This window comes from Pygocentrus nattereri, chromosome 21, assembly GCF_015220715.1.
Source record: "Pygocentrus nattereri isolate fPygNat1 chromosome 21, fPygNat1.pri, whole genome shotgun sequence".
In the NCBI taxonomy this organism is placed as follows: Eukaryota; Metazoa; Chordata; class Actinopteri; order Characiformes; family Serrasalmidae; genus Pygocentrus; species Pygocentrus nattereri.
Genome location: NC_051231.1, coordinates 21,009,542 through 21,025,107, shown reverse-complemented (window position 1 = coordinate 21,025,107; position 15,566 = coordinate 21,009,542). Strand labels below are relative to the sequence as shown.

The 15,566-nt window shown below is 35.4% G+C and overlaps 2 protein-coding genes across 4 annotated transcripts; both read right to left on the bottom strand.

Moving 5' to 3' along the window:
- Nucleotides 1-486: 486 nt before the first annotated feature.
- On the bottom strand, nucleotides 487-5,966 carry LOC108425765 (CMRF35-like molecule 6). 2 transcript variants are annotated; one of them, XM_017694710.2, is made up of 7 exons: nucleotides 4,507-5,966; nucleotides 3,548-3,874; nucleotides 3,304-3,448; nucleotides 3,037-3,134; nucleotides 2,779-2,877; nucleotides 2,632-2,684; nucleotides 487-974 (listed from the first exon to the last, which is right to left on the bottom strand). In XM_017694710.2, exons 1-7 carry the CDS (start codon nucleotides 4,568-4,570, stop codon nucleotides 633-635), a joined length of 1,128 nt encoding a protein of 375 aa, XP_017550199.1. In that variant the 5' UTR covers nucleotides 4,571-5,966; the 3' UTR covers nucleotides 487-632. The 2 variants fall into 2 exon arrangements, with proteins under 2 accessions (XP_017550199.1, XP_017550198.1); XM_017694709.2 differs by lacking the exon at nucleotides 4,507-5,966 and having other exon boundaries at nucleotides 3,548-4,149.
- A 13-nt stretch (nucleotides 5,967-5,979) lies between these two features.
- LOC108425767 (vesicle transport protein GOT1A) lies at nucleotides 5,980-14,676 on the bottom strand. 2 transcript variants are annotated; one of them, XM_037532043.1, is made up of 5 exons: nucleotides 9,649-10,094; nucleotides 8,772-9,563; nucleotides 8,035-8,098; nucleotides 7,587-7,713; nucleotides 5,980-6,298 (listed from the first exon to the last, which is right to left on the bottom strand). In XM_037532043.1, exons 2-5 carry the CDS (start codon nucleotides 8,855-8,857, stop codon nucleotides 6,054-6,056), a joined length of 522 nt encoding a protein of 173 aa, XP_037387940.1. In that variant the 5' UTR covers nucleotides 8,858-9,563; nucleotides 9,649-10,094; the 3' UTR covers nucleotides 5,980-6,053. The 2 variants fall into 2 exon arrangements, with proteins under 2 accessions (XP_037387940.1, XP_017550200.1); XM_017694711.2 differs by lacking the exons at nucleotides 5,980-6,298; nucleotides 7,587-7,713; nucleotides 8,035-8,098 and adding exons at nucleotides 11,889-12,067; nucleotides 14,079-14,170; nucleotides 14,589-14,676 and having other exon boundaries at nucleotides 9,290-9,563; nucleotides 9,649-9,712.
- Between the last annotated feature and the right edge of the window lie 890 nt (nucleotides 14,677-15,566).

Here is a 15,566-nt window from a genome sequence, read left to right as displayed (position 1 = left end):
CAGCGGAGTACTTGTTATGCGTAACATGACAGGTCTAAACTGAATGTAGAAAGAGATGAACAATGATGACCAGATGACACGACATGGCATGCATTACTTGTAATTGGTGAACAACAGATTCACACATATTGAAAATACATTCCCCTATCAAGTCAATCTGCTTAGCTGCACAATCTAGTTCCTTCCTAACAGGATGTAAGCTTGTGCGTTGGCGGTAAACAGCATAAGAGAGTCCTTTAATCTAATCAGAAACTTATTTTGAGTTCTGTTTGGTTTTCAGAGGGTTTTATAACAAGAATTAACCATCTTCCATGCACAGCCAGTATATGCAATACCTGCAAACCGTACAGCCCCTACAAAGAAATCAGCAGTAAAAATAATACACATTCTAGTCAATTAAATTTAGAACATGAAGTTCATATATATATATATATATATATATATATATATATATATATATATATATATATATATAAGTAAGCGTCTTACTTGAAATGCAGAATTTGCTATAGTGCTGCAAACATTAATGTCAGTAACTTGATAGAAAAATGAAAATTAGGCTTTTAGCATTTTGCCTGCCCAAAAAAAGATGATGTGGCTAGAAAGCATGGAAGCCTGTGTCTTTTGAGTACCTACTCTGTGCCTTTTTTAAAGACAACCAAGCTGTAATTTACTGATTCTTCTTCACTTTCGTCACTGCTGCTGCTCTCACTGCTGCTGCTGCTCTTACAGCTGGCTGTACTCTTTTTCCATTTTCCTTTAGGATGGCCAGCCTCATCGTCTTGGTCCTCAGTGGAAGATGTGTTCTGGGATTCGGGTATATTGACGTAGTCCTGGTCTTTGTCTGGAGTCATATTTTCATAGTCTGGCAGAACTGAAGGCATTTCTTCAGGGACATTTTCATAGTCTGCATCCTTACAAGTGGGTATTATAGTCAGATACTGATGGTGGGTGCTGACAGATTTGTTCCCGAACTGAAACACAAACAGACCAACAGATATACAAATGTCCTACAGTATGGCTTTATACTTATACTAAAAATAACATGTTTTGATGATTTGCTTAATGATAAAAAGCTAACGTACCTTCTCTACAGGGAGCGAACTTAAATATGGCATTTTTAGCACACATTTTCTATTTATTTGCTAATTTATCATACTAAAAAAAATAAAACAGTCATTGTGCATTTAATTTGTGCAGAAAAGTGTTCTCTGCAGAGAATGTGTTAAATCATTTTATATTTAGAAAACAACAAAAAACGTTACTAGACCAAGGGTGCCCAAACTTAAGCATAAGACTGGGTATGTCATTGTTAGGAAAAAAAAGCTGTATCTCCATTATTGTTCCTTTTTCTCTTTAAATTAGATATAATAGATACATGAAAAATAAATACACTGATGAAAATGACTAACAATGGAAAAATCATATTCACTTACATTATAAAATAAGATTTATCTTCTAAATTAAGAATATATATATATATATATATATATATATATATATATATAATGAATTTCCTTTCTATAAGTAATTAGAACACTTACTATTTTGAAGATAGAATGTTTGGTTCTGACAGCGACAATATATTTGCATATTACACACACTATTTAAAAAACTGGTCTTTGAGCGATGCCTTAGAAGAACCATGTTTGAAAATAAATCCTAAGGTTCTATACTTCATTAAGGGTTCTTCCTAGAACCTTTACACTATATGAAAAACATTTTACACACTTTAAAACACTCATACATCTCATTTACAAAAATGTATCTCTAAAGACTTCAGGGAACCAAAAGATTTTAGTTTTGCACAAAAAATCCTTTTTGATAGCTTAATATTTAAGAGTGCAGTCATGACATTTAACAATTTCTTGAAAAAACATTACCATTCAAAAATTGAATCACTGATCAAAGGTTTAAATATTTTTTTTTCTAATATAAAAGCAATTTGGTGGATGAAATGATTTAGTACTTAGTAGGACACTAAGAAGATAAAATGAAATTAGAAGATTAAATAAAAATTAAGAAATTTCAACATGAAATTTCAACAATGATGAACAAAGCTCTCTGAAATGACTCTAAAATGACTGAGATAGTTGTGGAGAAGTTACAAAAATATGGATAATTAAGCAACAAAATTTATATCTAGAATTTATCACTTAAAAAATGGAGATCAAATCAGGCAAATAAGTTCATAAAAATGTACGGAAATAGATCTTTGTAGAATATCATTTAGATTTTACATCATTTGCATTAATGTAATGTCTTCTTGTTCAAGAACTCAAATAAAATATGCAAAAACACCTTGTATAATACAGGGTGTCAAAAGTCACAGGACATTTTATTTTATTTTATTTTTTATTTTATTATCAACTTTTATCACTGGGGTCATCTCACACAAATTGTATATGCTGAGAAAATCTGCAACACGCACCATCTTCAGCACTGCATCATGGAGGCTTGTGAAAATAAAATAAATAATAATAAATAAAAAATAAAATGAAATAAAATGGTGTCCTGTGACTTTTGACTGACCCTGTATTTAAATCTATACTATATATATATATAAAATATGTTATCCAGTGTTATCACCAGGATGATTTTCAGAAATCAGTAAAACAGAACTGTACTTACTGAATGACCTGAGCTCTCTGAGCTAGTAGAGGATGAATCATCTGTACATCCAGCTTTAAAAGAAAAAGCAAAAATTTTATGGATCAGAAACAGATGACAGTCTTGACTATTCTACATTTCTGTGACTCAGGTATAGAAAGCTCTTACTGTAAGGTGGTTTAGGGACAGGATTTGCAAGATATAAGTCATTTCTGATATCGCTCATGTGAAAAGTGCCTCCACCAAGATCAGGACTTTGTACACGATCTGAAAAACCATCTCAAAGGATCAAATTTAAAACTTCACTAATTTCCAAGACGTAACATTTATATGAAAAGTAATGAAGAGAAGCTACACAAACTTCAATAGCTTTGCTTTTGTGTGACCTAAATAATACTATTCATTCATTCAACACTGATCACTCACCTTTGCGTCTTTTGCAGTACAGTTTGAGTAAAATCATCAGAAGAGTAATGGCTATGATGGCAAGGAGACAAATGATGCCATAGAGCAGAGGACTTTGACTGAAACAACACCACAATGCAAAAAATCACAGTGGAACTATTAAAAAAATCTCTCCAAGCAGTTTAAAACAAATAGTTACAGCATGAATTAGAATGCTTACACACTGCTGTACAATGAATACATATGTTCTGTTTAGATTTTTAAAATCATGGGCTTCATTATCATTACCTGAGAGCTCCTTTGATAGGACTCGAAGCTTTACTTGATGCTTTGGCAAGATGCATATCTTTTCTTGCTGTAACAGTTTTGGCAGATCTCTTTGTAACAGTGTTTATTGTAGCCACTGCTGAAGTTGTTAAAAATATCTGTGGATCTTAAAATCAAGAGTTCAGCAACAGTTATTTGCAGCAGAGGTTAATTTGTTGACAGTTAAAAAACATAAGTATTAAAGCAAAATAGAAAGATTGTATACCTGTTATAATAAGTTCAACATCTGCTGTTAATATCTTCCATTCATTGAAGTAATGCGGGTACCCATATACACAGCGATAAGTTCCAGAATCTTTCATCTGAAGACTCTCCATAATGACATCAAAATAGTTGGAGTGCTTTTCAATTCTCACTCTTCCATTAAGGTCCTTGTAAACAGGACTGACAGTGTTCTCACATTGGTCAGTGTAAGAGTGTAACACCTTACACCAGGACTGTGAAGAACTGTGGGCTTTAATGTCATATTTACAGCGTATTGTTACATTGCCTCCCTTTGTGCCATTCACATGTCGCGGTGCTGACAGTCCAGCTGTTAGTATCACATTGATATAATTAAAAACACCATCAGAATTGGTAACTCTACATATGTAAACATTTCCTTTATGAATGAAACAAGATTTGTGGTTAAATGCTGTCATTGTTTCTAGCTCCCCAAGCAAAGACATTTACTGATTTTTATATATAGAGTGCAAAAGTTTGAACGCCCTTGGGCAATTTATGTGTTGTTGATGTTCTAAGTGAAAATACATTAATGTATCCATGACAGAGAACACACTTTGCATTAACTCTACAAATTTTAGTGCAGAAATTCTATTTATCTGCTTAGTTTAACATATTGGAATATAAATAAAACCAAAATGTGCTGTAGCTTTGGCATAGGCCACATTATATTTTTATATATTTTGTTATTGTGCATTAAAATTTGAAGAATGTGTGTTCACTTATTTTTAAAATAAAAAAAAACATGTCATTTGACCAGGGGCACCCAAACTTTTACGACTGCAGCTGAATTATCAGAGAAATCGACATATGCACTGCTGATTACCACTGTAGTGTAATTATTGTTACATATGGATGTTATTTTCAATGTTATTTAAACTGATCAGCATCTGATCATGACTGACAAAACATTTTATCATAACTAGAATATCACAGTCTTACCTTCTAATGGATTCAGAAGTAGCAGACTGAGGGGAATTATTATGAAAATTGGTCCAGTATCCATCCTCAAGGCCGCATAAATTAAAAATTTGCTCCAAAAATCACTAAAATCACTTTTTAAGTGAAAATCACATTTTTAATTTAAGTGCTATTTTGCAAAGGAAATAATATAACACTGTGGCACTTAAGGCACAGCTCAAATCAGTGGAAACTTGTGGTGAGGCAACATTTAGATGTTTTGCTCATAACGGTGCAAAACATCTCAAGAGCTATCAGCAGTGGTGTCGGTTTCATTTCAACTTTTGGGGGGACGCAGAGTTCATACCACGTGATTTAAGTGTACTGATCAATAGTATTAAAGATGTGTAAAATTAAGAATATGCCATTCAGCATTTATTCAAAACATTCTGAACTTGAAATTAAAAATTAGAAACAGAAAATATTAATACATGCACTTCAAAGTATTTATTGTAGCAATAAACCTCTAACTGAAAAGTTTGTGGATCAAAAATAGATTTAAGTATTAAGATGAAAATAATACATGATCTGTCTAAAACACATGTATGAGTGACTTTTTCACCACTTGAAACACACTATGCATTAGCTGCACAGCACAGTCTACTGCATAATATCTACTGTCAAGTCTATTTGGTCTTTTCTGGAATTCTGTGAAACTGCTTTGCGACAACATCCGTTGTAAAAAGCGCTATACAAATAAATTTGATTTGATTTGATATTAAGACACTGAGCTGGTTAACCAAGAGCAGTGACATATCTGACTGGTTATCTGCATGTTAAAACACCTTAGACTCACACTTAGATGATAAAAAGTTTTAATATCAGGTTTTCTTTTGTTCAGTACCGACTCCACATATAGATCTATGATATCTCAATCACAGAGCAGTATGGGTTAAAATAGCACAACAAATCAAATGCCTTTAGAGTGAGACTTAATCAGACTCTGGGTAGGAATGACAGAGATCAAAACTGGACTCTCTGTCCATAAAAAAGGACACTTGGAAAGCCTACGTAGCATGACTGTCTGAACTAAACCTTGGATTTCCATTTTTGTCTTTTTTTTTTCTTTTTTTTGTACATAATTTGAAAACATCAGCTTCTCCTTGCATTGTGTGTTTAACAATGAATGGTCCAAAAGAAATGGTCTGAAATTTCTTGGGGGAAAAATCTTTTTAGATTAACTTCCAATAAATGTTAAGAAAGTTTTTTCCTTCTCTTAAAAAGTTACCATTTTAGAGGTAGGAGGTTTTGTTTTCATAGTAGCAATATGTAGGTATCACACGAAAAAAAATAGATATAGAAGCTTTTTGCTTGGTTTTACAAAATAAATAAATCTTCTAGTCTTATGAAACTAGCTAGCCAGCAGTCACTAACAACAAGACAAAGAGAAATCACAATCATATGAGTGATTTTAATTAAATTTGAATTTAAATTAAATTAATTAAATTTGAATTAAAGTGATTTTTATTAAATAGTTGATTAATACAGAATTGTTGTGTGTACACAATGCCTTTTGAAGAGCAAGGCTCTCACTTCCCATAGCGAAGGCCAAATGAATTCAGGTTGTAGGATGCAAGATTATGTCTCTTCCTCATCTCAGGATGAAGTATTTCTGGGTGCCACCACCATGCATTCCTGGGAAAGCCTGAACTCAGGGGTGCGTTGGCTACATCTGTGGGGAAGTAGACTGAAGGTTTGGACAATGGGGGTCCAGAAGTGGGTAGAAGATCTAATCTCTGCAGAACTTGGAACACTGTCTCCTCAGGTGTTTCACCTAAAGAAACAGAGTCAATACCTCATTGAACAAAAAGGGTTCTACACAGTGCTAATAAAGCTTTCAAGAGTTTTTTTATGTGATATAAAAGGGTTTTTAAAAATGCCATTTAAGCATTCAAATGGTTCTTTGAGTTGTCTTCACAAAAAACTTTGTCAAAAATGCAAGTTTCGTGAAGCCAAAAATAGAGTGAAATTAAAAACAGCATCTATATTTAAACATACTTAAGTAAATAGAAGTAAACACTGTTGTTAGTAGTTGTGACTCACTTAATGTACATCATGTGTAGGCTGGGTCTATATAATTAGTATTTTTTAGTAGTTGTTGGCTACAATTACAAACAAGATCAACAAGCTGATGACCATGTGCAACATAAATTTTAAGTCTCAACAAAAACAAGTTAAGGTCAAAGCGCAAACATTCTAAGCCTCTCTTTGTAAGTGGCACCTCTTACTGTCTCCACCCACTGACAAATGATTCACCATTTCTAAGCCCATGAAATGCAATGAGTTAACATCATGGCCTACTTCATTAGAATGTCAGACTACTGGAGATTTGTGTCTGATTTTACGTTTTTGTGAAATCCGTTGTTGTCAAGTATTTCCCACATAGCTAAGGCGGCATGGGCACACTAGTAAATAAACCACAGAGGTCTACAAGCATGCAATCCTAAACACCTTATTTGTTTGTGCATATGTGTAATTATTTAGCACTATGTGGTGAAAAACAACACAATTGTAACACCTAAAATTACCATTTAAAATCTTAAAAGCTTGTAACAAAAAACTAGGGGGATCTAATACATGTAATACATGCCACTGCCAGTTCAAAGACATATGAGAAATACAACTAAATGTGGACAGAATACAAAATTTTCCATTGATCACTTTTGATATGTTTTCACATATTACAATGTCATAAGCACTCTGAGAAGAGTGCGTATCTGAACGCATCTGAGCTATTTTCTTAATAAATGTTCAGTAAATTATACAAGTGCTGTCCTACTTCCTTCTAACTGCAAATTCTTATTTTTTAATAAACAAGGTAGCATGTTCATTTTTTTGCCAATTTTTGAATATAAAAAATAAACTCTAATTGAAAAGAGAAAAATATCCTGGCTTTGAGATTTAATAGCAAGTATTTTAAGGTACTTTTTTCTCTGCTTGTAAAAGTTGAGTAATGTACAGATATTGCAAAATAATACTTTACACCAATTATGTAATTTTACACCCCAGAAATGATTTATGAAGGTAATTATGAAGAATCTGTATAGTGCATCTACAAATACCTTCAGCACCGAATATTAGAGGCCCAGTGGGGTAGGTCTCACCAAATGTAACTGATACCATAAGCATCATAGTAAACAGTAGCATTTCCAGTAATATCCCCAGTGCACTGAAGAGAAATATCGGAATCTGTGAGAAAAAGCAGCATAATAATCACAATATAACCACACAATCAACAAACAACTTTTGCAAACAATTTACATGCAAAGTTTTTTTCACTTTATTTGTCTGGGCTACAATTTTCCTGCAGTTACATAGGAGCATGGCATTAAATTGACTGGAGGTGTATAAATGTACCCTTTTCTTGATGAGAGTTTCCTGTCAGCACCCACACATGTGCTGTGCACACACACACACACACACACACACACACACACACACACACACACACACACACACACACACACACACACAAACTTCAAAAACAACATCAAAAACATCTGACGTCACCTTTCCTCCTGTGGCTAATCTGCTCTTCGAGTGTTCCTCTGAAACCAAAAGGTTATGCTCGATACTGCAGGTTCAATCGAAAAAAAAAAAAAAACATGGTCAGAATTTTTAAAGCTTAATTTTAAGAACAACCATCTATTATTTTCTTAAGAAACAATACAAATATAACATCTTAAAAGTTATATGATTTAATCTGCATTTATGTATTTAAGGGTTGCTATCTCAGACAGGGATTAAGCTTAATGCTGTGCAACATTTTCCTTTGAAAAGTGAATCTCCATTCAGAATTCTGTGTAGTCCAGGAAACTGATTATTATTTTTATTGGGCAGTTTTTATACTGCTCTACCAAAATGTTCAGGCAGAACCCAACAGCTCACAGCCACAGCAGTAGTACTGAGCCTTTTTTCAAAAGATACTAATTTATAAGTCCTGTCCAATTAAACGCCACAAATGAACTGCAGCTGATGTCGTTACATCAGTCACTGTTAACATCCTGAGATTTTCACTTGTTGTCCTTACACATATGCAGTATGTGTAATATCATGGAGCCAACACTGACAATAGATGAGAGATCAGCTCCTTAATATTATTCTACAGAAATTTGGAAAAACAACATTTGAAAGACCACTAAATAACAGTTAGAGCTTTAATGAAGTATAATACTTTGAAAGCTAGTTACCATATTCTACTACACAACTACTGGATAAATGCAAATTCATAGCAGTATGTGACTTACCTGTGTATTTCGTCAGGTCCAGGTATGGGGTAAGGTACCTTGGCTGTCTCTATCCCCTTTTTATACTCCAAAACATCCTGCGTCATGGGCTTCTCAGCAGGCCATGGCAAAACCTCACCCCTGTCTCTCTCCTCTGATCTGACCCCATCTCAATACCCACTGGCTTCATCGGAAGACCTTTGTGGAATTTTGTCATCTATTACTGATAAGGTCCAATGACAAAATTAAATTAGATTCTATTTTCAAGTTTTAATAGGGCAAAGAAAACAGGAACACATATGAATGAGCACAAGCTTTCATCCAAAATGCAGATGGAGGACATGACAGTAGGTCAACAAGCTTTAGCAACTATGTGCAACACATTTAATTTGGGCCACATCTTGAGAAGAAAATGGTGAAGAGTCTGTGAATCATCTTGGTTTCATTCTTTTTTGATTGCCTACCTTAAATTGAAGTATAATAGAGATACAGTAGATGAATCCATTTAATTATTCCAGCTTATTAAAATGAGTAGAGCATTTCAGTATAACAGTGGATTTATTTAAAATGGTACAAATATCAACGGAAAAATTCTTAAAATACAGTCCATGTCATACAGCAAAAAAAAACATGCAAACTTTGATGACTGGTGGATTTTTGGTTTTGCTTTTTTGCCAAGGTTTCATTCTTGGTGTGTTGTTCCCCCAAATTGGCCACAGTCTCAAGATCTACACTGTTATCCAGCCTTTTAGTTCCTCTGCCATTGCAACCCCCTCACACCACTGACGAACTACTTCCTGAAAAGCTGAATAACTGTGAAAAGACAGAGGAACAAAAGGGAATTACTACTGTTAACAATGAACCTCTAGTACTGTTGAAAAATAACTTATATACTTACAGTACTGAGGAAGGGCATATTGAAGACTGTTCCAAGGAATCCAAAGGCTACTGGGAAAAATGATCTGGAATGGTGCAGAACATTATACTCATATTTTCATGATAAACTTTATGTAGACAACTGACACTTTCATATTTATAGTACTTCTGGTGTGCTCACAGGCAATTCGACTGGGGTTCATGCTCAATTCCCTCATTACATATTCATTGTGAAGAGAAAACAATCTAGGCAAGTATCTAGCTTTTTTGTAAATTAGCTAGCTAACTTAGTCTTGAAATTTAAATGGAACTATTTTAACTGACTGAATGAATGAATTTGCTATGTAAGTGGACTTAAGTAGTGCAGGTTACTTGTAAATGGTATTGCATGATAATGGGTAGCTAACGTGTGGTTGGTTAGTGTAGAGGTTAACACCTTTGCCTTCGACACTGTAGACAGGGGTTCAATCCCCCACCTGGGCAAGCACCCTACTTCTTTTTTTGGCTGCTCCCTTTAGGGGTTGCCACAGCGGATCATCTTCCTCCATCCTGCCCTATCCATTGCCTCCTCTACTTTCACACCAACCATCTCCATGTCTACCTTCACTACATCCATAAACCTTCTCTGAGTTCTACCTATTCTCCTTCTACCCGGCAGCTCCATCTCCAACATTCTTTGCCCAGTATATCCACTATTCCTCCTCAACACATGTCCAAACCATCTCAACCTGGCCTCTCTGGCTTTATCTCCAAACTGCTCCACCTTCACTGTCCCTCTGATCTGCTCATTTCTAATCTTGTCCATCCTTGTCACTCCCAACGAAAATCTCAGCATCTTCATCTCTGCCAGCTCCAGCTCAGCCTCCTGTCTTTTAGACAGAGCCACAGTCTCCAAACCATACATCATAGCAGGACACACTGCTGTCTTGTAAAACTTCCATTTCACTCTTGCTGCTATCCTTCTGTCACACATCAGCCCTGACACCTGTCTCCACCCGCTAGATCCTGCCTGCACCCTCTTCTTCACCTCATTTCTACACTGTCCATTGCTCTGGATGGTTGACCCAAGATATTTGAAGTCATCCACCTTTATGACCTCTACTCCTTGCATCTTCACCTTTCCACCTGACTTCCTCATACAGTACCACAGTACCTCTCTTGGCACCCTATCATATGCCTATTCTAGATCCACAAAGACACAATGTAGCTCCTTCTGACCTTCTCTGTACTTCCAACTACCAACACTCTCAATGCAAAAATTGCATCTGTGGTACTCTTTCTGGGCAAGAAACCAAACTGCTGCTCAGTGATCTGGACCTCTCGCCTTAGCCTTGCTTCAACAACTCTTTCCCATACCTTCATGGTGTGGCTCATCAACTTTATACCTCTGTAGTTACTGCAGTTCTGCACATCACCCTTGTTCTTAAAAACCCTTGTTCTGGGCAAGTGCCCTACACTATACCAATAAGGGTCCCTGGGCAAGACTCCTAACACCACCTTAGCCTACCTATGTAAAATGATCAAATTGTAAGTCGCTCTGGATAAGAGTGTCAGCCAAATACCATAAATGTAATGTTGGCTCCTAACATTAGCTATCTGCTAATATTAGCTGCTAAATGATCTTGCTATTCATTATCATGGTTAAATATCCAATCATTTCTATTGAGCTAATTCTGTGTATTGTATTTCTAATAATATGAATAATAATAATATATGTTTTCTATTTTGTATTTGGTACAACAAGCTAGACAGAATAAAAGAAGACTAAAGAAGAATAAAATAAAACCTGGAGAAAAAAGCCAACTTCCCAAATGTCATGTATTAATTCAGAATCTGGATCGACACTGACATTGTTATTGTACTAATTACAACAAAACTATGTGGATTCAAAAATCTTAATGTGAAAGACAAAAAATCTTGGCTGTCTGTAGTGTTTTCTGAGCAAAACTGGTAAGTTCTCAGCTACATAATGCGTTTGAGTTAACTTGGCAGCCACAGGTGCTTGAGATTTTTGTGAGAAAGGCCCATTAGGACGGAAAGGGCTAATTCTGTTAGGGAACAGGATTTTACATAGCTAGACTCTATTTTTCCTACAATCTTTCCAAAGAATCTACCATAACAGTAAGCAGCTGCCTCCCCACATTGCATGTGCATCGCATCCCTCATTAAGACCAAACCTTCCGAGAAGCACTTTTGGTATCTTGATCATGTTGACAGAATCCATTGACATTGAAGCCAATTGGTTAGAAATATGCTACTCACTTGAACAGAAGCACAAAGCCATAACTTTCCACTAGCATGCCAATGCGTGGCCATCGTAGCACCACTAAAGCTACACCGCCAAGAAAAAATGATGAGGCTTTGAGCTTCTGTCTCTGGAAGAAGAAGTGTGCAGTTCTCCTCAGGCCAATAATGAAGGCCAGACCAGCCAGGAACAGGATCTGTGGTAGAGCAAGAAAATGCATTGCATATTGTGTGAGCTTGAATATTCTTCCACTGAGTAAGGACATTTTATGTAAGAACATTTAAGTGCATCCTCATTTACAAAAAAGATAGGACAAAAGTGGTGCAAAATGTAAATAAAAACAGAATGCAATAATATGCAAATCATTTTAACACTTTATTTATTTGAAAGTAGTACAAAAACAACATACCAAATGTTGAAAAAAAAATTTATTGTTTTTTTTTTTTTAATATATGCCTATTTTGAATTTTGATGCCAGTGACACACTTCAAAAACTGTATGACAGTAGCATGTTTACTACTGTGTTGCATCACTTCTTCTTTTCACAACACTCTTTAAGTGTTTGGGAATTGCATTTTTTCACATGCTTGCTTGATATAGGATTTCAGCTGTTCATCAGTTCAGGGTCTTCAGGTTTTCAGTGGGTGACAGGTCTGGACTGCAGGCAGACCAGTTTAGCACCCAGACTCTTTTACTACAGGGACAGGCTGTTGCAATACATGCAGAATGTAGTACCTATTTATTATAGGTATTGTCTTCCTGAAAGAAACAAGGCCTTCTCTGAAAAAGATGTTGTCTGGATGGCAAAATATATTCAGCTTTATGTTACCCAATGCCATGTGCACAATGCACCCCCATCCCATCATGACTGCTGGCTTTTGAATTGTGCTCAGATAACAAGCTGGATGGTCACTTTCCTCTTTAGCCAGGATGATGCCCTGTCCATGATTTCCAAAAAAAAAAAAAAGTAAATAATTTGTCAGACTGCAGGACACTTTTTCACTTCACCTCATTTCAATGTTTCTTAAGTCAGCTCGGGCGCAGACAAGGCAGTGGCGTTTATGGATCCTGTATATAAATGTTTTTTTTTTGCATGGTAGAGTTTTATCTTGCATTTGTGGATCAACAAATTGTGTTCATAGGCACTGGTTTTTGGAAGCGTTACTGAGCCCAAGCAGTGATTTCCCCTGCAGAATCATGTCTGTTTTTAATGCAGAGCCCAAAGAACATGGCCAGCCATTACTGGTTTTTGGTCTTGTCCCTTCTAGGAATCTTTCAACAATATTATGTACCACAGAGGATAAAATCCCCAAGTTCTTTGCTACTTTATGTTGACAAAAGCTATTTGCCCATGAAGTCTTTCACAGAGTGATGAACCCCACCCAGTCTTTACTTCTTTACTTAATGTTGCTAATTAATTTAGTTCCACCGTGTTTTTTTAGCATTACACATCATTATTAGTCTTTTGTTGCCCCTGTCCCAGATTTTATGAAACGTGTCGTTGGTATCAAATTCAAAATGGCCATATATTTTTCAAAAAACAATAACATTTCTTTTTCAACATTTGATATGTTGTCATTGTACTATTTTCAATTAGGTATAGGGCTTAAATGATGACATCATTCCTTCTGTTTCTATTTACTTTTTGCACAACATAACTTTTTTTGGAAATGGGGTAACAAAAAAGCATTTGCACACTCATCCATTTAAATTGGTAAAGTTCTGCAGGTTATTTCTTTTTAATGTTTAACAAAATGAAATACTAGTTTAGAGAAAACATTCTGTACAAGCTCAACATCAAATAGATTTGTTATACATGAATAAATAACTCTTTGTGTGGAGAAAGGCAGGAGAAGAATTCCAACCAGAAGATGGAAACATCAAAGTCTGGAGCTGTTATTGATGAGATCAAAAGTGTACAAAGGTGTTCTGAATATTAACCTGCAAAAATCCTGAAAGAAACTGTGCAAATAATAACAATCTGAACCTTACCAGGCACCTTTTGAAAGAGTACCTTATTGAAATGGGTCTGTTTAAAAAAATAAATATGACTTCGCTTGAAATTTTATTTCCTAAGACAATTAACACATTTTTTTTGTAGCACTGCATATCACTGCATAGCCTTTTAACTGGGCCTGCTGTGCTTAAGGACACATCTTGTATCATGCTTCAAACAGAGCGTTGAGTGTTTGATGTGAGGTACTTACGTTTCCAAATGCCAGCAAGACAGAGTCAAAGTACAGCAGCACTCCAAACAGTATGAAGAATATACCAAAGCATGATAAACCCACACCGATCTCTGTAGCCCAGTTAGGGAACAAAGAGAAAGTAAGAAAGTAAGAATTTGCACTCCATTTAGAAAGTATGGAAAGGTAAAGTTGAGATCAATAATGAAGAAAGTACCCAAAAATACAGTACCAAAAAGCTACATCTACAAATGAAACTAATGACACCAAAATTGTCAGTAAAGGTATGTGTTAGATAAAATATGACTATATTATTGCTACCTAGTTTTATGACAATGGCCATGCCTTTTCAGAGGAGTACTCATGGAATGAAGGAGAAATGCCACCTCATTTAAACCAACCACAATGTATCTTTGATCAAGCTACCCGACTCCTCATCTATACCAGGAGTCCACATACCAAACACTTGGATAACTACTTATTATCATTATTTACACTTTAAAGTCATGAAATCAAATGCAGTAAACTCACTCTGAAACTCTGTGACTGGAACCATAATGTTCTCCGCTCAGTGTGCACTGTTTGACTTGATTTGTTCACCTCTTCATTGTCCCTTGTGTTGCCCTATCATGTAAGCCTGACCTTTGAACCCTTATGTCAGAGTATATGTAGCAAACATTAACCAGGCCAACAGTACTGGTTATGAATGGCTTTGCCATGTAACCAATCCAAAGGCTTTCCAGTACATCAATATTGATGACACATTAGGCTACAGAATAACCAGCTCTCACAAATTTGCTGTTCTTCTAAAACACTAGCAGGACTTGTGTGTCCTGAGATCAAAAGTATCAAACTCCCTTTTCTGTTTCTGGGTTTCTGGTTCACTGTTAGTTTTCCATAGTAAGTAAGATGGCTATATTTGTGCTGTAGACATTGCAATCCAAGTTCTTATCACCACCACTGCAAAAAGCTTTTGAAAGATTGGTGGCATTTCCCTTTAACATAAAGTAATATCTAATTATATGTAACCCTGTGTTATGACTTTGGCCATGAAACTGAATGTGAAAGTGTCTTGGATGAGAAAGTCTTCCCAGATTTTCCACACCCAAGTCAAACAAAAACACTGCAACAGCTTTAGCATTAACTGATCTGCTGTAAGCAATCGTCCAAGACAGGACAACAGAAAATCTGTGTGATGTTTGAGAACCCTTCTGTTTTCAGTTACACTGATAATCAATCATGCTGTTGGTTTCCAGACACTTTGAGGTGGAACTGCCAGATTTGTACTGCCTAATATGAATGAAATAAAATGTTTTCTAAACCACATGTATTTACTAAATCACCATGGAACTGAAAAAAAAAAATGTCTATGATTCACTGGTCATTTGGAAAGTAAATAATACAACATTAGACTACTCTTAATGAGTTTAGTTTAGCATTTAGTTTAAACATTTAGTTTATAATGACTTTAAATACCTAATGCAATACAGACCTACTGAAAAAAACATT